The following is a 22,892-nucleotide window of genomic DNA, read 5'->3' on the forward strand; positions in this document are numbered from 1 at the left end:
ACTGATATTATATTATGGTTTGTTTTGGTGAAGATTCCAAAAACGCATCGGTCGATTTGTTATTATTTTACCCATTAATTTCCCTCTAACCTCAGTACTACTTACTCATTCGTTCGAACATATATGAACAGAACTATCAATGCAACTATGATCGAATAACAATCACCTACATATATTCTCTGTTTACTAAAAGCCTCGTTTCACAACCATTAACGGAAGAAGAGTTATGAATTACTGTGTATCATACTTATTCTTTGGTCGGCTTACGAACGTCATCGACATTTTCCAGAGTTATATTTCTACTCTCCAAAGATCACTGATTATTCCACATTTTGTTCAATATAATCAATACAAGTAGCATAGATCAGTGGTGACATCTCAAACCTTGATTACAATCTTGTCAATTAAACCAAAATCGACAGTTACTTATTGTTCATAAGCTAAGCTCAATACTGCACCCCAAATACGATCGATCATATTAGAGTTAAATATGCACATAAATACTATCAGGGTTAAGTGAGTAGAACATTGGAATTCCAACTAATTGTTCTCAATTTCGAGGCCAATCACACCTACTTCAATTAGAATAATCGATCGGTATCATTAACCGAATGCCAAGTACACGAATATGTATAATCATCATCATGCGTCGTTTCCAAGCAATCGGCTTTAAATTGTTTCGTTATAATGTTAAGACCCTCATCTTTATATGGCCTTTATCACTGTTTCCTTGTTGATTATGGGAATTTAATTCATTGGGAAGTGAACAGAGCTCGCAATCGTGCACTCATACGCAGACATGGTGAATATGCACACAGCATTACTGATACAATTTCTCGAGTAGAATAACAAATCGTCTTCTGTTTGAAGTTTGTTTTGACTGATTAGATAAACGGATGTGTATGGATGTGTGTGTACGTGTGTTGTGATGATTGCATCAATGCTCAAACACAATGTAATGAATGGAAACTTTTGTTATATAGGTAGATTGACATGCATTGTACACACGACAGTTGTGATATTATTTTGTTGTATCTACCCTACTTACTTGTTCTGCCATTTTTATCACTTCCTCTATTCGTGCTGTATCGATCATTTCGAGTAAATGTTCTCTAGTTATTTTTACACTCCATTACATGCTTTCAAATGTTTTCCAAAGACGAAATAATGTATTGAGAGATGATGAGTGGAAACATGAGGAAACGAACACTCCTTTCTTCTCTTCTGTCACATTTATTATTAATAATTACCCCACTCCTCACTGTTCTGCAATCGATTTGCATCATTGTTTATCCTTACTAACTTTGTTAAAGCTGATTGTTGCTAGGTAGACTTTTTGAATAATTGATGAGTATAGTGAATGTTAACATTCAATGTAACAATGTTAATTTTCACCTAAGTAATCAACAAATTCCTACTCATCTGGTTATTTCTTTTTAAAGTACTCTTGAATTTCAAAGCTTCTGGTAACCAAACAATTACGCAAGTTAGAATAATGGAACAGAAATTTTTTTGTTCTGTTTGAAGATTCGTTGACTGGATTCGTCGCTTATCTTAACGGTTCTACATCACAGTTCTGTTTTGTTGCTGTAATCTTCTTTTAGTTGTACTGATTATGTAAGATTTTAGTGATTCTATGCAACTATGCCAATCTAAGTAGTTGAGGAAACTGTTCGAAATTGATAATTTGGCAATTGGAACGTTTAGTACTCTAACTAATACGTCATATTCCCCAGTATATTTGTTTCTACAGGTTAATCGATACTCATATTTTTATAGTTGGAGTACAGTTATCGTATCGCATACTAAAGTCACCAATCAGAATTTTGATTATTATTTTCTGTATTCTGTAACCTAATATCCTAGACCTGACGAATTATAAGTCTGTTTTTCCCAGTTAGCCTGAAACTAATATAACCTAAGCTTCTATTGGTCTACTATCCTCGTGTTTCCCTCTTTCCTGTACTTCAATTCCAATGAAAAGTAATTAGCCCATCTCTTTTAATCTGAATTCAATCATAACTCAAAGCTAATACAATGATATAGCGTAAAATCTTGACCATACATCAACATAATCCTGAAATTACAGTAATAACATAACCACATCACATGTAGAGAAGAACAACATTTGAGCGACACTAAACTGACATTGAGAATGTTCACCTGATAACTAGGACCAAATGAAGGTTATAAACAAGTGTGAGGAATTGGAATTATAATTTACAGTTGATGGTTAAGGTTAAGAATTAGATTTAGGATTTTCATCACGGATTGACATCAACTATGATGTCGAAATAATATGTAGCCAATTAGATGAATGAATTTCATGCCAAAATCCAAATCCTATTATCTTATACCTGATTGATTTCGTCCATAAATTATACACCTCGTCAACTGCGTAATAGGTTCCTATTATGTTAACAGTAACTTCAAAAAATATAGACGAAACAACAAAAAAATTTATTCATTAACAAAAAGCTTACACATAGGAGAATACAATAATATCACTATTTAGCAATCAAAGAATAAGATTGTGAATACTAAACTTCAGGTGGGATAGTTCCAAAAGTTCAACTTCAACAATACTCATCCTTGTATAATACATCATGATTTCTTTTCTTAATGTTTCTTTTTCTAGCTTTTTTAACACATGGTCGACTTCAACGAATTCGAACTGCATGTGAGTTTTTTAAAAATCAATTTTCTTTTGTTAAATATATTTCTCTTGTCCTTGTATTAATAGTTTTATGATGATTGATTTGTGTTACCTGTTCAGTCAGTCAGTCAGTAACAACGTAGAATTTCATACGTACGTACATCAGTTCGAGTTGCCACACAACAGCACAGAGATGGAGTTGTCGATTCAAATCTCGTAGTGATAGAGGCGGTAAGAGTATAAGCAGTAATCGGAAAGATTAGGGTTTGAAGATGTTATTTAAGGAGTATAGTACAGTGAAATAAATCCGGGAAGAGAAAAAAGAGACAAGGAGGAGTAAGGAGATCAAAATTTGGGAGAACACAAAGAGTGTATGCACCTGCGCCATTGCAAACTATTTTGAGCCATGTCATTCAAGGTCTTTAACCATCGGTTGCTATAATCTCGCGGTCCCCAACCAAGTAGTCTACACCTACCGACATGGCTCAGTCAACTTGTCAGTGACTTCATGGATTTGTGCGATGTTTTGTTCTGGCCACCTCTAGCTTTCTTTCAATCTACTCCTATACGATTGAGCATCGCGCGCCGAGGCAGTTGGTAGTTGGGCATATGTAACACCTGTCCCAGTCATCTCAACTGATAAAGTTTCACCACTTCATCAATTGATTTGCCATCCTTACTTAGCATCTGTATCCTAACAACTGTGTTACTTACTCGATGGTCTCAGGATATACGAGTAATGTTTCGAAGACACCTACGATTGAATACTAGTAACCTACGAATATCCTCTACTCTTACCGGCCATGTTTCACTGCCATAAATTAGGACCGAGCGAACTGCTGCTCAGTAAACACGTCCTTTGGTTGATAGATGGATATCACGCCTACGCCATAAGTGACTCACATTGGTAAGAGCTAATCGAGCCTTCTGTATCTGTGCTGAGATTTCGTCACACACCAAACCACAAGTGTTACCTATTCACTATCTATATAATGTCAAAATATTACTAGCGGGTAGAATATTTCGAGTAGTATGTATGAATTATTAGTCTTGATCATACATTGTTGTTTTATTTAGTTTAGTTATGAGTAGTTCATGGTTCGATCTTAACCAACGGTGGTCTAACATCAATTAATTCATGATCTCAACCAAAAACTTAACAATCTCCACAACCCCCCATACTGATGATTAGAATTGACTGGAAACTCGTTTCTTCACAAATTGGTTTCATTTTGTTATGGATTCAACTTCTTTATGTCTGTACTAATTAGTATTTGTCTATACAGTCTGCTTATTACTTATTCGCTATATGGGTGATCAGATCAATGATCTCTTCTATAACGTTTAACACAAGTTATCGTAAACATTTGCCGGAAACTATAGCTCCTATCGGTTAATACAGCTCTTCCTATAACCAATAGTCGATCAGAACACGAAAAGAAACAGACAGATTTACTTTCTGTTATTGTATTGTCATTCTGACTTAAAAACTCAAAGATTTATATACATTAATTGCAAAACTAGCATGGAACATAAATAGGAAGTCACAATTTGTATGTAACTAGGTCATATGTGATATTTACACAAATAATCGACGGGTCAATCTAAGTAGAAAAACCCACTGAAGACTTGGAAGCATGTGACGGCCGTTTCGCCCTAGTTTGCGGCTTCTAAGTGGTGCTCACCCTTGACCCCACACACGGAAATCGGACCTATGGCCTTCGGTTTCATTTACAAGCACCACAACTGAGCTGAGATGCACTGGCGTACACGTTTAATCTCAATCACTCCTTCTTGCATTGTCGTGGACGTGAAATGCTAAGGTGCCCAACATTAGGACGAAATGGCCGCCTGGTGCTTCCAGGTTGTCAGTAATTGTCGAACTTGGATCGATTCGTGATTTTCATTAAAAACATATATCAACATTTAATCAGTGAAATGTAGGCTTACAACATAAAAATGCACTAAACCAAATATGTAACTATTAGACAATTGAAATATATACAATAATCTAAAAGTTGTATCTCTCAGTTATTCACTTCGATAGAACACGTTTTAGTTAATAATTGTCAATAAGCCGTATATAAAATCTTGAATGGACTGATGGTCTCCCTAATCCATGTGAACTCACATCACACAATGTCACTCTGTCATAGTTATTACCATTGAGAAGTATGTATTCCAGGTGCAACGGATCTTCTGCGAAACTAAGATTTGCACACTGAATGATTGTGGATTATTAATTATTGTGGTCTCACTTTCTTCATTTTCTCTTCTTACTCAACCTTTCCCTCTCTATGCCTCATTTTTTGTGTCCCATTAAACTGACTTTCATTCGATGAACGTATAATGAATATGCTATGAACATAAATCTTGTATCTAATTCCGTATACTACATAGGCTAATCCCGTTTATGTGATGGCGGTAATAAGAAGCCAAATATAGGTTGTACTGGATGGATTTGTTCCAAGCCCTTGTTCATCCAAACAGACATTAAGGACGAAAAATCTGGAAAACCAAACAAAGCAGTGAAAGCAAACAAACCAACTCGTTTTGATAAAACGTAACTCAATATTTATAGTCAGACCAAAGTAATATAAAGACACATGATGAATTACTTACGTCTATTACTCCCAATGGAACATAGGCCGCCGACCATCATTTTCCAATCCACTCTGTCCTGGGCATTCCTTACCAGTTCTGTCCAACTTTTATTCATTTTTCTCATGTCTGTCTCCATTTCTCGGTGTAATGCGTTGTTTGGTCTTCCTCTTTTCCTTTGACCTTGAGGATTCTATATAAGGTCTTGCATTGTGATACAGTTGGGTGTTTTCCTCAATGTGTATCCTATCCACTTCGAGCACTTCTTCCTCCACTGTGATCTGATTTGTTCTCTCCCACAATAGGTTGTTTCTGATAGTATCTAGCCAACGGATCTGAAGTATTTTACGTAGACAGTTGTTAATTAACACTTGTGTCTTCTGTATGATGTCTTTCATAGTTCTCCAGGTTTCCGCCCCATACAGTAGAACTTTTTTGACACAAGTACTATATAAGCTATATATGTATATATACTCACACTCAAACAAAAACAATCAGGCTTAATAAAATGAATAATTGACAGTGTTAAAAAGGTACTCAATATGTTTAAATAAATTGATCTGTCCGGAATCTGGAATAACCCATTTAGATTTGATATAATACTACTGTGGTGTGAGCTACTTATATTCATATAAGTAGTATATAACGTGCGTTAAAAGAACGTAATGTCCGGCAGCAGAAGATGGCGAAGATCAAGAAAGGAAGAGCAAGAGCACAATGGAATTGTAAGAAAACGCATGTACAATGGAATGGGAGACAATGGATTAGTGTTTGCAACGGGAACAGTACAGTTTGATATGATGGAATGATATTTTGCAAATTGACGATTGACTTTATGGTATTCACATTTATTGAGATAGTCTGTAATTTTTGTGCTAAATACAATCGATTGTCCCCACCCGTGTTCTTGTTCACTACACTACTACTAGACATTACATTTACATAAAAACACATTTTGTACTAATCTTCATTATTCATCTTATGATTTATGAATAATAATTGTAATATTACAAAACTATGAAACAAAAATGCAGTTGTGAAAGTACTACAATCTCTAATGAAGGTTTTGTTACTTCAACTTCCTTGTGTTTCTTTTACATTTATCAGTGTGTTTTTCTCTCTCTCTTTTTCATTGTTTTAATGCATTGTGTGTGTGTGCATGTATGTATCCATGTATCTCGCCCCCCTCTCCACTTTTTTTTTTACTAAACGTCTTATCTCTTGTATTAGAGTCAAATCGAAAGGAAGTGATTTCAATGTTACGTTTCTTTTTTTTTTCGTATAAAGAAGCGACAACATGATGTGTGTGTGTGTGTGTTTGTTTCTAAGAGTGAAATCGAAGGTGTTGTTTAAAAACAAAACAAAAAAATAGAAGTTGAAGGGTTTTTAAGAGGAACAGTAATGACAAACATAACTCATAATGAGTACCGAAGGAATAAGTGAAAGGGAACAAACAGGATATGGTTGTATTTTTATTATTATTTTGTAAAGGAAAAATTATTCTATTATTGTCCCACTTGTCTGACTGTAAACCTGTCATCTACTCAATTTATTACACTTAACATATCTCATATATAATTTTCCCAAATATCAGAGTATAGGCAGTTTGAAGTAAATCGATAAGAAATGCTTGACTTGCCTTTCGTGCTAGTTGATATATATATATTTTTAAAAAGACATACTTATGATCATAACGAAATTGATGCTTCCTTTTTCGGTTCGAACACACATCATCCAACTTCATAGATCAATAAGTTACTCATGAATTAATCAATTCTCCATTGATCTACTGTAGAATTTAGATATTTATATTGATCGATCACTAAATGATTAACAATATTGTGTTTGAGATGGTGGAGAAGATTTGTTGCTCAGGTGGATGATTTTAAAATTCGAACACTTCATTTCTACTTGAAGTTTGTGATGATGATTATGTCGTTCAGAAGAATAATGAAAGCTCCATAACCAAATCATCCAGCTCAGAGAACAAAACTCCAAAATCTTGTGTTTGTTTTGGTCTTTAGTGTTATATGACCACTAATGTAAAGTATAGGAGTAGGTTGAAAGAAAGCTATGGATATCAGTTCATGAATTGATAAGCTATTTGTTTGACCTATTTAGAGAGATCCAAACTACCTGGTTGGAGTTCATGAGGGTATCGTGACCAATGGTTGAAAGATTTTGCTTGATATGGCTCTTAAGTACATAAGTATCTCCAACTATCACCTTAAATCTCAACACAGATGCATACGATGTCGAATCACCTAGATTAGTAGCTACATTGCAACTTGATCGATAGAATTCGAATTGCACTAAGAAGGACCTGGCTTACATAACATTGGTCACTAGCCAGTGAACATCAACTTTGGGGTATAATGGCATCCAAATAACAAGTCACAAAATAAAGCGAAACATATATCCTGGATTTCACTCCTACCCACCATCCATCTCTGCTTAAAAATTATACGTATTTTCAGATGAATAATGAATGACACTCGTCAACAAGGTGTATGTGTAATCTTGAGCGAACTGGTGCTCTCTGACAGAATCGATACCGTGTCAGAGATGTCACCCCCGAGCAGTCGGGACTGCAATCGACTTCCTGTGGGATAGAGATTTATTTTTATAATTTTATCTGCTTGTTATCAGAAGGGGTTTTGTGGAAATTTTTTAGAAATTTCAATAGTTGAAACCATGAGTCAATTAAAGCTAGACCACTATGGATTGTGTTTATGTAGTGGGGAAACCAGAATCAATACACATTTGTGCTAGATTCAATGTTGCTTATAACTGACTGATTGATGATAACAATAGATTACGATTAAAAACAACTGAAATTAATTTCAATCAATATTTTGTGCAAACTAACTGCAACTACGCTTACTTACGCCTGTTACTCCTCGTGAAGGAGCATAGGCCGCTCACTGGCATTCTCCATCCAACTCTGTCCTGGGCAATTCTTTCCAGTTGTTATTCATCCTTTTCATGTCTGATTCTATTATCCGACGTAATGTATTCTTTGGCTTTCCTCTTTTTCAATTCTCTCCAGGATTCCACGTTAGGGCTTGCCTCGTGATGTAGTTTGATGATTTTCGTAATGTGTGTCTTATCCATTTCCATCGTCTTTTCCTAATTTCCTCGTCATCTAGAAGTTGGTTTGTTCTCCCCCACACAAGGCTGTTACTGATGGTATCCGGCCTATGGATGTTGATTATCTTGCATAGACAACTATTTATGAATACTTGTACCTTCTTGATGATGGTTGTAGTAGTTCTCGAAGTTTGAGCTCCGTACAGTAGAAATGTCTCGATATTCTTATTGAAGATTGTGACTTTGGTATTTGTTGACAGTTGTTTTGAGAAATATACCGAAACCAACCTACGGGTTAAATGTGATACAATGGATAAGAAAACCTGCTTCTTATATTTATGCTTCAAATGAGATGGAAATACTGGAATAATTAACAACAAGATAAATGCAAGACTGACTACGTTATGTGAAACGAAGCGCTCACTCAAACAAACAAAAATTGACAGGTCATCTTTTCTTAGTACCTCCAACTGCATTATCTAATTTACATGTGTGTGCCAAAGCACATAATTTGAAAAAAAGAGAACAGTATATGTTCGCATTTCTGAACACGTTTCAAAGGACTTGAGACTGAGAGACGCAACTGTTCTAAACAGTGCAATAGCTTGCCATTTACTTGATATCGGGGATATTATTGATATTCCACAAGCCTTCAAAATTACTTACAGACAAAGAAAAACGTAATGTCTCTTCGGTTCGTTGAATCAATAGCGATAACAGAACACTAACCTGATTTATCACGATCGACTGATCACTGGGTAGTGATCACTGTCATGCGTGTCAAGTCCTTATTTAGTGCAGATCGAATGCTATCGACCATGTTGCAATGTGGCCACCAGTCTAGATGACTCGACACTGACCTAATTTATGTATCCAGAAAGAAACAATGATAAAGTTATAAACACCTTGGTATATTGTTTTTGTCATTATCATTATTTTATTAGTTTTTGTTTTTTTATCCAGTCTGCCCTTAACTATTTCTTATTTTATGTACACCAAAACCCTCTCTTGACTTATACACTTTCATCCATTTAATTTACTTAACTTATGGAACCTCTCCAAATGCGGTTAACTTATTGCGTAATCTATCTTATCCATCTTCGGACCGTATGTAATTCATGCATCACCCGCCGATCTATAAATTCTATCACTAAATGACCTTTAATCTATCTTGGCATATATATATATATATATATATATATATTCACTTGGTATTGTTTGGCTTGTATCTTCCCATTGAGGTTTAAGACTTCAATTGATCAGTCTGTTATTGGCATATGTGCATACTGTGCGTATGCCTCGATATTGCCTTAATTCACAAATATTCTGAGCAAAGCTGAATGGATTGTGGCTAGCAGTGGAATCCAGTTTGACGCGTGTTTCGTCCTATTTGGGACTCGTCAGCTGAATGTACCTGCATTTCAAAGTTAATGTTCACTCTGGGACTCGACCCCAGTACCACCCCATTGCACAAGCAAGTGGCTATCAGGACTCAGTAGCTGAGTGGATAACGCAATGGCACTTGAAGCAAATGGTACTGAGTTCGAGTCCCAGAGTGAACATCACCTCTGAGATGCAGGTACGTCCAGCTGACGAGTTCCGAATAGGACGAAACGTGAGTTCTAGATTTCACTGTTAGCCACTATCCATCATTGTTTGTATATCGTAGTCATTGATAAACTTTATCATTCTAATTCTTTTCGTTCATCTATGTCAATTCTTTTACATTATATCATACCACAATGTTAACTCTCAATACATATATGGTTGTAATCAGCTTAAAAGAAACAACGAACTATAATGAATCCATATAGAATATTCAAAAACAAAGAATATCTAAGCAGAAAATTGTTTTTAATAACTTTGTCATCAGGCTCTACAGTTATAAGACCATCATTATGTAATAAGATAACTATTATCAAGGTAATTACGATAAGAAAGAATTCATGTGGATTAAGAAAGATGAATGTAAAGATTAGAGAAGATATAAACAACAACAATAACAAAAAAGAATTGGTAGGTGGATAATAGGTTTCTAATAATCAGTTTATGTATCTAGTGATCAAGTCATGAACCAAGGTCGTATTCATATTATTCTGTATCAATGTTTGTTCTAGTTTTATCGTCAGAGAAGGGGTTTTGTGGAGATTTTTGTAAATTTTAATAGTTGAATTCATGAGTCAGTTGAATCTAGACCACAATGAAGACCTGGAATCTCTGGATGGCGGTTTCGTCGTATTGTGGGACTCCTCAGCACTGCACATCCACAATCCCTCCTCTTGAGATTCGAACTCAGGGTTTATTGGTCTCGCGCAGGAGTGCTCAACCATTGAGCCGGTGGGAATCCAACTGTGTTAATGTCTAACTTTATATGCTCACTAGCGAAGGTCTTCGAGAGGTATTTCCTAGAGTTCTAGTGAGAAACCGTGGCCAGTAGAGTTCAACCGGGGCTCTTGTGAGATAGCAACTCACTGATGACAATGGTGGACTGTGGCGCAACTTCGTGGATTAGTTGAAGTTAGACTTAAATCCTTTTTTAAATAATTTGATTAATGAATTCGTCGTAGGGAATTTTGATGAGCTCTAATACAGTGTTTATTTAAAAGCCCAGTATGTGAACATTTATTTATCATTACCAGATTTGACTATTGAAAATGGATGCTTTTCAATAGTACGTTTTAGTTGTAATAGTTTGGCGATTCTATATTGCTACTAATGATCGGATCGAGTAATGGTTGATGAAACTATGTATGATATTCTGAAGTAGATAGATAACCTAGACATTATTTCAATTTGTCAACTTTTTTTCCAGTATTGTGCATTTATAATGTTGTGTTTTTTTTTCAGTAAAAGTTTTTAGAACATCAAATGTTTCCCATGATTCTTCTAATATCACTAAAGATAATTCCAGTAAGAAATGTGTTGTGCATACTGATCATTCAATGGTTGACTTCAAACGACCTGTTATGCTTCCAGTTGTGTCTAGACGATTAGAGAATTTCAAACGACCGACAACAATACTACAACAAAATCATTTAAATCGAACATCTACTTTGAAGCCGATTAATCAAAATGCTGAGTATAGTTTACGACGTCCATCTGTGTTTGAAGGTATTTTAAAATCGGCTGCTGAAGCTGCTCAACACTGGAATCATCATAATAATAATTGTAATAATGATCATACATCAAGTGTTAAATTGTCATCAGAATCTAATGAAGAACAAGTTAATAATGATAATACTAACGTCAGTAAACCTCTTAATACTTGTTCTTCTTCTACGACAACGACAGAATCAACAACAACAATAACTGATCCCCATAAACGCTTAGTACAACGTTTAGATTCGATGATTTCATTAAGACGTGAACAGAATGCATTATCCAATCTTTCAAATAGTAATCATTCTAATGAAATAGGATCATCATTTGATTTGTCTACTTCATTAGATAATAATGATTATTTTTCCACTATTAATTATCGGAAAGCAAATACATTGGATCGTCGATTTCCTCCTTCTATGGGGAGTCATGTAAGTGTCTTATTTTTTTCCTATCGTTTCATATAGTTATAAATCCCTTTTTTAGAGAAAAAAAGTGTCATCTATATTGATTGACTTATAGGTAAAATGCAGTCTTCTGGTAGCACTGAGCAACAATGCCAGAATGATTAGAATGCTCTTCTCTCCCTCTAAGTGCAAGTTGTTGCTTCAGGACTGGTCTGCGTCAACACCTGAACTAAGGATAGGGAGTGAAGTATTCGAACTCGTTGACAACTTCACTTATCTTGGAAGTCTGATCAGCCCTAATGGGTTGGTTTCTGACGAAATCTCAGCACGGATTCGAAAAGCTCGTTTGGCTTTTGCCAACTTACGTCACATATGGCGAAGGCGAAATATCCGTCTATCAATAAAAGGACGAGTATATTGCACGGCAGTCCGTTCTGTTTTAATTTACGGCATCAGTCCACAAAGTCACTGACTTCTAGTCTTAACAATGTTGGTAGATGCAGACTACTTGGTTGGGGTCCGCGTGACTATCGTAACCAATGGTTGGAGACTCTTGGTGACATGGCTCAGAATCGATCGATCACAATGGAGTCGGTGTATACACTCTCTGTCTTCCCTTAAACTAAGAGGTTAAAATCACTTCATATCTTTCTTTCTAAGAACTAATTCTTTCTCCGTATATTATATCCTTATATACAATCTTTCTTTTATATATTACCACCTCTGAATTAACTACTTTTATGAATCCGGTGTTCATCTTGTTGTGTTAATGAGGTATGGCAACTTAGACCGATGCATATATATGCCTGGTCCTATGTTGTAGCTGACTGGCTGACCGAGGTATCGAAAGAAAACATTGTATATGCCTATACTTCAATGCTTAAATTCTCAGATGTAAATCTATCATTGATAGTAGTCGGTGGGTACCTGGTTCGCTGTTTAGACTTTAAATCTTAATGAATAAACAATCCAACTATCTGAGTAGATAGAACTGAAGAAATAATAAGGCGCAATAATCATATGGCAACACTATTTTTAACAATAAAACTAAGCAGTACATTTTGTAGTTATAATTAACTGTAATTTATGAACGGTAGAAGATTTCAACTAGAGTTAATGAGTTGAAAGAAAGAGAGCTAACAGTTATTATTATATAAACTGTTTTTTTAATGAATAAAGCGTCTGTTAGTTAGTGTTAGGCAACGTACAATTTTGTTCATATTTGTATCAGTTCAAGTTCCGACACCACATCAACTAAGCGAGATAAAATTACCAGGACAGATATCAAAGTACTAGCGGTAGTAGTAAACAGTATCAGTGGTAATAAAGAACAATAGGCATAAACAATTTTTTTGTTTTCAAGAAGAAATGAATTTCAAAAATCGATATCTAAGGTAAGACAGAGCAAATGCATCTATCCGATGTTGATCGATTCCAAGCCGTATCAATCAATGTCTTTAACCATTGGTTAAAGTAATTGTTCGGTTCGTAATCAACTAGTTGGGATCTATCATCTTCACGAGTCAGAGCAATAGTTTATGTCTTCGTGGATGTCACGTTTTTGATTTGGCTGTTCCTGCCTACTCCTTCACTGTGAAAATACACAAATGGATTCAACGTAAAATAGTTTTCTAGATTTCATATTTGTCTTTTCATCTTTTGTTCTTTAACAGTCACCAGTTGGTTCTAATACAATTGAATGTTAGACAGTGAAAATCTTATGAGATTAAATCATCTTTCTTGAAAATGATATTTCATTGTACACTACAAATTATAATAGTCAGTGACACTTGGTTTATGCATATGTCTCAAAGTAACATATTCTCGTTTAGTTAGTATAGTGAATGGAAATAAGCATCTTATCCCACTTCTGCTGATTTTATTTATTTGAACACATAAATCAGTTAGTCAGCTACAACGTAGGACCAGACACATAAATATTGCTACAAAGAAGCTTACTTACTTACGCCTGTTACTCCTCGTGAAGGAGCATAGGCCGCTCACCGGCATTCTCCATCCAACCCTATCCTGGGCAATCCTTTCCAGTTGTTATTCATCTTTTTCATATCTGCTTCTATTATCCGACGTAATGTGTTCTTTGGTCTTCCTCTTTTCCGCTTCCCTTCAGGATTCCAAGTTAGGGCCTACCTCGTGATGCAGTTTGACGATTTGCGTAATGTATGTCTCATCCATTTCCATCGTCTTTTCCTAATTTCCTATTCAGCTGGAAGTTGGTTTGTTTTCTTCCACAGAAGGCTGTTGCTGATGGTATCCGGCCAATGGATGTTGAGTATCTTGCGTAGACAGTTATTTATAAATACTTGTACTTTCTTGATTGTGGTTGTTGTAGTTCTCCAAGTTTCAGCTCCATACAGTAGAACTGCCTTGACGTTCGTATTGAAGATTGTGATTTTGATATTGGTTGACAGTTGTTATAAGTTCCATATGTTCTTCAGTTGTAGGAATGCTGTCGTTGCTTTGCCAATCCTCGCCTTTACGTCTGCATCTGAACCTCCTTGTTCATCGATGATGCTTCCCAGGTATGTGAAGTACTCTACATCTTCCAGAATTTCGCCATCAAGAGTGATTGGATTGCTGTTCTCCGCTTTGAATTTGAGGACCTTGGTTTTCCCTTTGTGTATACTGAGGCCTACTGATGCAGAGACTGCTGCTACACTGTCTGTCTTCATCTGCGTCTGTTCGTGTGTACGCGATAGGGGGGCTATGTCATCTGCGAAGTCCAAGTCGTTTAATCGATTCTGAGCTGTCCATTGTATTCCATGTTTTCCTTCAGATGTCGAGGTCTTCATAATCCAGTCGACCACCAGAAGAAAGAGGAAGGGGGAGAGTAAACAGCCTTGTCTGACTCTGGTCCTTACTTGGAATGCATCTGTCAGCTGTCCTCCATGCACTACTTTGCACTGTAGTCCGTCGTATGAGTTCCGGATTATATTGACAATCTTCTCAGGAATTCCGTAGTGTCGAAGAAGTTTCCATAATGTCCTCCTATCTACACTGTCGAATGCCTTTTCATAATCAATGAAGTTGATGTATAGTGATGAGTTCCACTCAACTGACTGTTCGACGATGATCCTTAGTGTTGCAATTTGGTCTGTGCACGACCGATCCTTACGGAATCCAGCTTGTTGATCTCGAAGTTGGTCGTCTACTGCATCTTTCATTTGATTCAGAAAAACTCTGTTGAAGACTTTCCCTGGTATTGACAATAGTGTAATGCCTCTGTATTTTCTACATTTGCTCAGATCTCCTTCCTTTTGAATCTTGACGAGGTGTCCTTCTTTCCAGTCCATCGGCACTTGTTCCTCCTCCCAAATCTTTTTGAATAGAAGATAAAGCATGCTTGTGGTTACTTTGATGTCTGACTTCACTGCTTCAGCTGGTATTTTGTCGGGTCCTGCTGCTTTCCCATTCTTGATTTGTCTGACGGCCATTCTGATTTCTTCCGTCGTTGGTGGGTTGACATCTATAGGAGGATCTGTGCGTGCCGCTTCGATGTCCGGTGGATTCATTGGAGTCGGCTTATTCAGGAGTTCCTCGAAGTATTCTACCCATCTGTTACGCTGTTGTTGAATTTCAGTGATTGGCTTGCCTTCTTTGTCTTTGACCGGTCTCTCTGGTTTACTGTATATCCCTGCTAGTTTCTTCGTTGTATCGTAAAGCTGTTTCATATTTCCTTCTCTAGCAGCTTTTTCTGCCATCGTTGCTAATTCTTCCACGTATTTCTTCCTGTCGGCTCTAATGCTCCTCTTCACTTGTTTGTTTGCTTCTATGTACTCAGCTTGTGCTTGAACTTTCTCTGCTTGTGGTCGGCTGTTGTTAATTGCTGCCTTCCTGTTCTTCCTTTCTTTGATCTTGTCCAGTGTTTCTGTAGAGATCCATTCCTTATGATGGTGTTTTTTAGGCCCAGAACCTCTTGACACGTTGAAGTTAATGCTTGCTTGATGTCTTTCCAGTTGTCCTCCATAGTAGTTTCTTCTTCTTTCAGTAGATCTTCTAAGGCTTGGAACCTGTTGCTGAGAGCTATCTTGAATTCACTGAGTTTGTCAGCATCTCGAAGGAAGACTGTATTGAACCTTTGTAGTGCTGTTTGTCCACTTGCCCAGTTCTTTTTTAGCTTCAGTTTTAAATTGGCTACAACTAGGTGGTGATCTGAAGCTACGTCAGCACCTCTCTTGGTTCTCACATCTTCCATTGTCCTTCGGAATTTTTGTTGATGCAAATACGATCTATCTGGTTTTCTGAAGTGTGGTCCGATGAGATCCATGTAGCCTTGTGTATACGCTTGTGTGGAAATATTGTGCCTCCTATGACCAATTTGTTGAATGCACACAAATTTGCAAATCCTTCTCCATTTTCGTTTCTTTCTCCCAGTCCATGTCGTCCCATAATATCTTCATATCTAGTGTTGTCTATTCCAACTTTGGCATTTAGATCTCCCATCAGAATGGTGAATTCCTTTCTTGGGCATTTCTCTATGATCGACTGCAGCCGCTCGTAGAACTGATCTTTAATGTCGTCGTTGTTATCATTGGTGGGTGCATAACATTTGATAATATTCATTAAGATCCCCTCCTTCTTTGTTTTGAATGATGCTTTGTTGATTCTGGATCCGTGAGATTCCCATCCTACAAGTGCATTTCGTGCTACTTTGGACAGCATCAGAGCGACTCCCTGAGTGTGTGGAGCATTGTCCTCTTCGTGACCGGAGTATAGCAGCATCTCTCCCGTAGTTAGCCTCGTCTGTCCAGCTTGGGTTCAGTGGGTTTCGCTGATTCCCAGTACTGCCAAGTTGTATCTCCTCATTTCCGTTGTTATTTGACTGGTCTTCCCGGTTTCCCACATTGTTCGAACGTTCCATGTACCTATAAAAATTGTTGCTCTGGTTGTTTGAAGGGGCATCGGCCTCGTGGCTACCGAAGGGACTCGGCTTTCACCATGAAGCGTCATAATTCTTCTAAATGAAGACCTAACTCCCAGGGCAGATTTAAAATGGCTTGGATTATTTTTTCTGGTAAGCGTTTTTTCAGCGAGTTAGTTTTCTACGGGATGGGGTCGCTAACCCCACGCCCAACCCGCCTCCTTTACCCGGGCTTGGGACCGCCAGTAACTCTAGAAGAGCTACAGGCGGAGTTACAAAGAAGCACCGAATACATATACGCCACACAAGTCAGTTGATTTCTGTGTGGGCTGTCATACTGTCCGGGTGCCCAAACCGAAGCAGGTAATCTTCTTAAGGAGCCACACACCAAGCCTTCAACCTAAAGGTCTGATCCGCAAGACAATGGAGCAACGTAAAGAGATACAGTCTCATGGTATCCGATGACAAACGATAGGTTCATACGCCATTTGTTTCCCCAGGATCCTGGAGTCCATGTGTACCATTGGATCGGAATGAGGGTTTTCCAACTCGCCGACGTGGATCCTCCATATACAACAACCCACTTAAATCACCGGGCATTCGCTTTTCGTCCTGTTAAATCTTGTAACCAGAACCGCCGCCCCGAGAAGGCGATGAGTAGAACTTCCCTGAAAGTGGCTTTATACGCGTTGATGTGTCAGAGCATTTCAAGAGAAGGAGTGAACTCTCCCTCCATCCACGTCAAGATAAAATTGTTAGAGCATATCCCAGAGTACTCAAGACAATTGTATTGTCAGTAGAAATAGAAAAGATTAGGAGTCGAATATATGATTTAAGAAAATATAAATTACTCTAATAAAAAATTATAAGAAATTCGAAATCTTCGAATTCCAGGTACGACAAAAATCAATCCACCTGTATCATTGCAAACGATCTTGAACCGTGTCATTCAAAGTCCCTACCCACTGGTTAGTCTATAATCACTCAGACTCCAACCTGGTGGTTTATACTTGATAACAAGTTTAATTGGTAATGACTTTATGGATGTATGCCATATTTTGGTTTGGTCACCGTTAGCTTTCTTCCAACCTACCTCTACATCGGAAGAGATCGCTCGTCGATGTAGACAGTGGTTATTGATGTGTAACAAATGTTTCAACCATCTCAATTGGTGGAGATTTACCACCTCATCAATTGATTTGCCATTTTTTCTACCTATTACCTTATTCCGAACAGAGGTATGACTTCGTGGCCCCAAAATACACAAACAATGCTTTGTAGACACCTATGATCTAATACTAATAGCCTAATGAATATCCTTTATTCTTAACGGTAATATTTCAGTTGGATTAATTATTCATTGGTGACTAAATATCGTGTTTGTTTAATGTCTTTTAACGATTGACCGAATTCTATTGATCAAATTACTTAATTACTTGCTTACTTACTTACTTACGCCTGTTACTCCTAATGGAGCATAGGCCGCCGACCAACCATCTCCAATCTCCTCTATCCTGGGTCTTCCTTTCTAGTTCTATCCAATTGTTGTTCATTCTTCTCATATCTGTCTCCATTTCTCGGTGTATTGTGTTCTTTGGTCTTTCTCTCCTCCTTCAGCCTTGAGGATTTCATGTGAGGGCTTGCATTGTGACGCAGTTGGGTGTTTTCCTCAATGTGTATCCTATCCACTTTCAGCACTTCTTCCTGATTTCTTCCTCTACTGTGATCTGATTTGTTCTCTCCCACAGTAGGTTGTTTCTGATAGTATCTGGCCAACAGATCCGAAGTATTTTACGTAGACAGTTGTTAATAAACACTTATATCTTCTGAATGATGGCTTTCGTAGTTCCGGAAATTTCCGCCCCATACAGTAGAACTGTCTCGACATTTGTACTGAGAATTCTGACCTTGGCGTTGGTTGACAGACAGTTGTTTTGAGTTCCAGATGTTTTTCAGTTGTAAATATGCTGCTCTTACTTAGCCAATTCGCACCTTCACGTCTTGCATCAGATCCACCATGTTTATAAATGATGCTGCTCAGATATGTAAAGGTTTTTATATCTTCCAAATCTTATCCCTCAAGTGTGATTCGATTGTTGTATTGTATCAGAGAACCTTGCTTTTCCCTTTGTGTATATTGTGACCTACTGCTGCTATTGATCAATTTATAATGTGTCTATTAGTAGGGTAAATGACACGACATCCCTTGAATCATATTGAGATGTTAATTAGTTGCATATATTTAGCACGACCTTAGGAACATATCATTTGTTCTAGTTATCATGCTTCAGTAATTAGCATGAAAATGTAATCAACAGGGATTTCGATTTATTGGTTTCCAATTTATACATACCCATATATATATATATATATGCCTCGGTTTGATTTGATATGAACAAGTGAATTAGTGAGAAGATAGAATAGAGGCATAAAAATTCAATCATAAGATGGTGGTTGGAGATAGTCAATAGGAAACCCTGGACCTGGGTTTCGTGCTACTCGGCACTCGTCATCAAGGTTTACCTGTAATCTTGAGGGAACTTATACCCCCTGACAGATTCAATCCCGTGTCTCCCAGTTTCACAATCAGAGGCGTTACCACTGGGATATCCGTTCCGCAACTGACGTCCTGTAGGAATGAGATGTATTCACAATTGATTGATCACTGAGTGGTGATCAATGTAGTGTGTGTCAAGTCCTTCTTAGTGCAGATCAAATGCTATCGACCAAGTTGCAATATAGCCACTAGTCTAAATGACTCGACATTGCACTAAGAAGGACTTGACACGCTTGACATTGATCACCACTTAGTGATCAATCAATTGTGAAAAGTCAGTTATGCTAAGATTTTAAGCAATAATAATAATACTAATAATCAAAACTAGTTTGAAGCTTCAACAATTTCTGGTTGAAGTAAAGAGTACATCAGAAGTTTTCAGTTGACGAAGTATGTTTTTTGTTGTTGTTACTTTAATCAGTAGTTGAAACGTTCTTCTGTAAAACTCAAGTGTACACACAACTGTTTATGATGTTTTATAAAGAGAGAGAGAGAGAGAGAGGAGAAATAGGAATAGACATTTACAATTTTGTAGATTATGTAGCCAGAGGTAATAGTAGTTGATTGTGTGTAATAAATGGGAGGGGGGGTAGGTAGGTAGATGAGGGGGGAATGGAAATGAAGATCTATTATTATTATTATTATTATTATTGAATGTATAAATTAAAGTTATATATGGTGAAGTTAATAGTAGCTAACTTGAATTGTCATTTGTTCAATAAAAATATGCAAAGTAATTTTACTAATGCTGTTGGTAATATACAACATGTCAAACTATAAAAATATTGAATATTGAAAGCTGTTTATTGAATTGACAGATTGAAACAAAATCTTTTTTATTCACTGATTACTGTGGTTAATACTGAAATGATTTTCAACCTTTCGTTTTGATGAAAGTTTATTTGCAGTATAGGAGTTGTGGAGATTATTAAGTCTTTGATTGAGATCATCAACTGATTGATGATGTTAGACCACCGTTGAAAACCCGGATGCACTGGACGGCCGTTTCGTCCCGTTGTGGGACTCCTCAGCAGTGCGTATCCACGATCCCACTCGCGGGATTTAAATGTAGGGCCTTTAGTCTCGCGCTCGAACAATGTTGGATGGTTGCGCAATTTCAGGGGTTGGTTGAAGTTAGATAATAACATCATTGGATGCCGAACCAGCGGTCTAGAGGTTAATCGTTCGCGTGCTAGACTGCAGGCCCTGGTTCGAATCTCGCGAGTGGGGCCGTGGATGAGCACTTCTGAGGAGTTCAACAATAGGACGTAACGGCCATCCATGGCTTCAAGTTTTTCAATAATAGTCTAACATCAATTAGTCCAAGATCTCAATCAAAAAAAATTATTTATTCATGTTAACACATAAACATTGGTACAAGAGTGCACCAAATACATATTCGCTAAGCCAATAAAAATGGAAATGTGAAGAGATGAAGAATGTAAAGTGTGTATAAGAAAATCAGTGTATAAGAGTGAAGTAATAATAATGGGAGAAACAGTTCAGTTTGCAAAAATATAACCAGAAAGAATTCTTTCAGTTAAAAAAATGTTACATTCACTTTTATGAAAAAAGCTACAGCAGGATCACTACTGGCTTCTATTCTGATTCATCTCTGATAACGTCTCATGCCACTGTGTTGCACCGTCTCTAAGATCCTAACCAGAGAATTATGAAGGATCAACAGAAGCCAGTCATGTACAGCTTTCTTTCATACCACGGTACCATATCACACACTGACCACCTCTCCACTTTTTCCAACCAGTCCCAATGTCGGCAGTATTCGAATAGGAGTCTAACCCATGACCTTCAGTCTCGCGCTCGAACGCTTAACCTACTGGACCACTGAGCCAGCCGGCATCCAGTGGTGTTAATGTCTAACCTCAACCAATCCACGAAAATGCGCGACCATCTTCCATTGTCCTGAAGTAGATATCTGTCTCTACTTGACATGGATTAGCTCTACTGGTCACGGCTTCTCACTAGAACCTCCGAGAATTCCCTCACAAAGCTAGTCACTGATGAGCCCATGATAATTACCCGTTCTAAATGTTCAATTTGTTCTTAATATCATTGATACTACACTATTTGAATCTCATTGTGACAATGTCATATATATACGGACGGAGTTACATTTGTCTCATACTCTCTCTATCGATAATAATCAATTGTTTACTTTCATATCTTTAAATCAAATTATTTCTACTATTCTCTGTTTAGAATTTGAAACATTCATCTCAATCTACAGATCCATATACTTTGAAATTATTATTATCATTATTACCTTCAATACCACCATCTACATCATCTGTATCCTCATCATCATTATCATCATTAGGTTTAAAAAATATAAATGGTATAGATGATAATAAATTAAAAAAACTTACATCATTATCATCATTTCATAAACATTTAAACAAAAAATTACATCGTTCTTTATCGAGTTCTTCAACGGTTACATCATTCAAGACAACAACAACAACAACAATCCATAGTAAACATCATTCATATCATAATACTAATAATAATAATAATGATACATTGCATGAATTTCATTCATTACCTCATCGACATCATTCATCTAATATGGAAACTGATAAACAAATCATAAATGATTATCATCATAAATCGATTTCAACTACTGCTTTATTAGCTGAAACTGATGTATGTCAATTAATCACTTCAAAAGTTAATCATATAATTAAACGTAAAGCTTCTAGTGTTAGTCAACATTGAAATATATCATACAAGTAAAATAATCTCCATGGTGATGATGATGATGATGATGAACATCATTATCACCATGGGGATTATTGATTTTCCTTTTTTTTTAATAGAAAATATACAGATCATATTGTCGTACATAATTATTTCATTTGGTTTTATAGTTAATCGTTTTTTTTTAATTATTTGATCATAGTAATACTATGAATTGAATATGTTTCATTCCGTACCCTTCCCCTCCCCTACCCCCCTCTCTCCCTCCCTCCCTGCTTCCTACCTTCCGTCTCTCTTTCTCTATCTTTTCATTCTATCTATGTTCGAGGAATTGTCTACACTTAAACTCTTGTCATGATTTAATCTTATCCGGATCCTTTTATTTATTTATTTTCCTCTTTGAATTTTTCTCTCTCTCTCTCTCTCTTGATGTTGATTCCATTATTGTGCCAATAATTCATTGTATGAAAATAGAGATCTATTTCCTGTAACAGTTACTGTTATTATTATTATTATTATTATTATTATTATTATTATTATTATTAATGTTACTAATAAAAGTGATAAAACGAATTGCAATAAGGTGAATAAATACGTTTTTTTTTCTCTATTGAGCGATTCTTTTCGTTGCTACCATAAATTGTAGGTATAAGTATGTAGCGGTGGAAATATAGTAGAGCAAAATGAAAATCTTATGATTATGTCTCTGTTTACTTATTGGCTTTTGTCAACTTACGTCAACAACTATGGTGAAGGTGAGATATTTGTCTTTTAATTAAGGAACGAGTATACTGTGCAACAGATCGTTCTATTCTACTTTACGACGACGAAATGTGGCCAACAAGTGTAGGAGATACTCGTAAGTCACTAGTATTTGAACACAGA

At 36.7% G+C, this 22,892-nt stretch overlaps 1 protein-coding gene across 1 annotated transcript in view; it reads left to right on the forward strand.

The window, feature by feature from the left end:
• WRKY1 (transcription factor) overlaps positions 1-22,607 on the forward strand; it is a 32,799-nt gene extending 10,192 nt beyond the window's left edge. Inside the window, exons 4-6 of the mRNA XM_051210183.1 lie at positions 2,639-2,680; positions 11,195-11,877; positions 21,510-22,607. Of these exons, the coding sequence (XP_051070150.1) occupies positions 2,639-2,680; positions 11,195-11,877; positions 21,510-22,025 (1,241 nt within the window). The 3' untranslated portion in view covers positions 22,026-22,607. The remainder of the gene's footprint in view (positions 1-2,638; positions 2,681-11,194; positions 11,878-21,509) is intronic.
• Positions 22,608-22,892: the final 285 nt, after the last annotated feature.

The sequence above is a fragment of the Schistosoma haematobium genome, chromosome ZW, assembly GCF_000699445.3.
Source record: "Schistosoma haematobium chromosome ZW, whole genome shotgun sequence".
Lineage (NCBI taxonomy): Eukaryota > Metazoa > Platyhelminthes > Trematoda > Strigeidida > Schistosomatidae > Schistosoma > Schistosoma haematobium.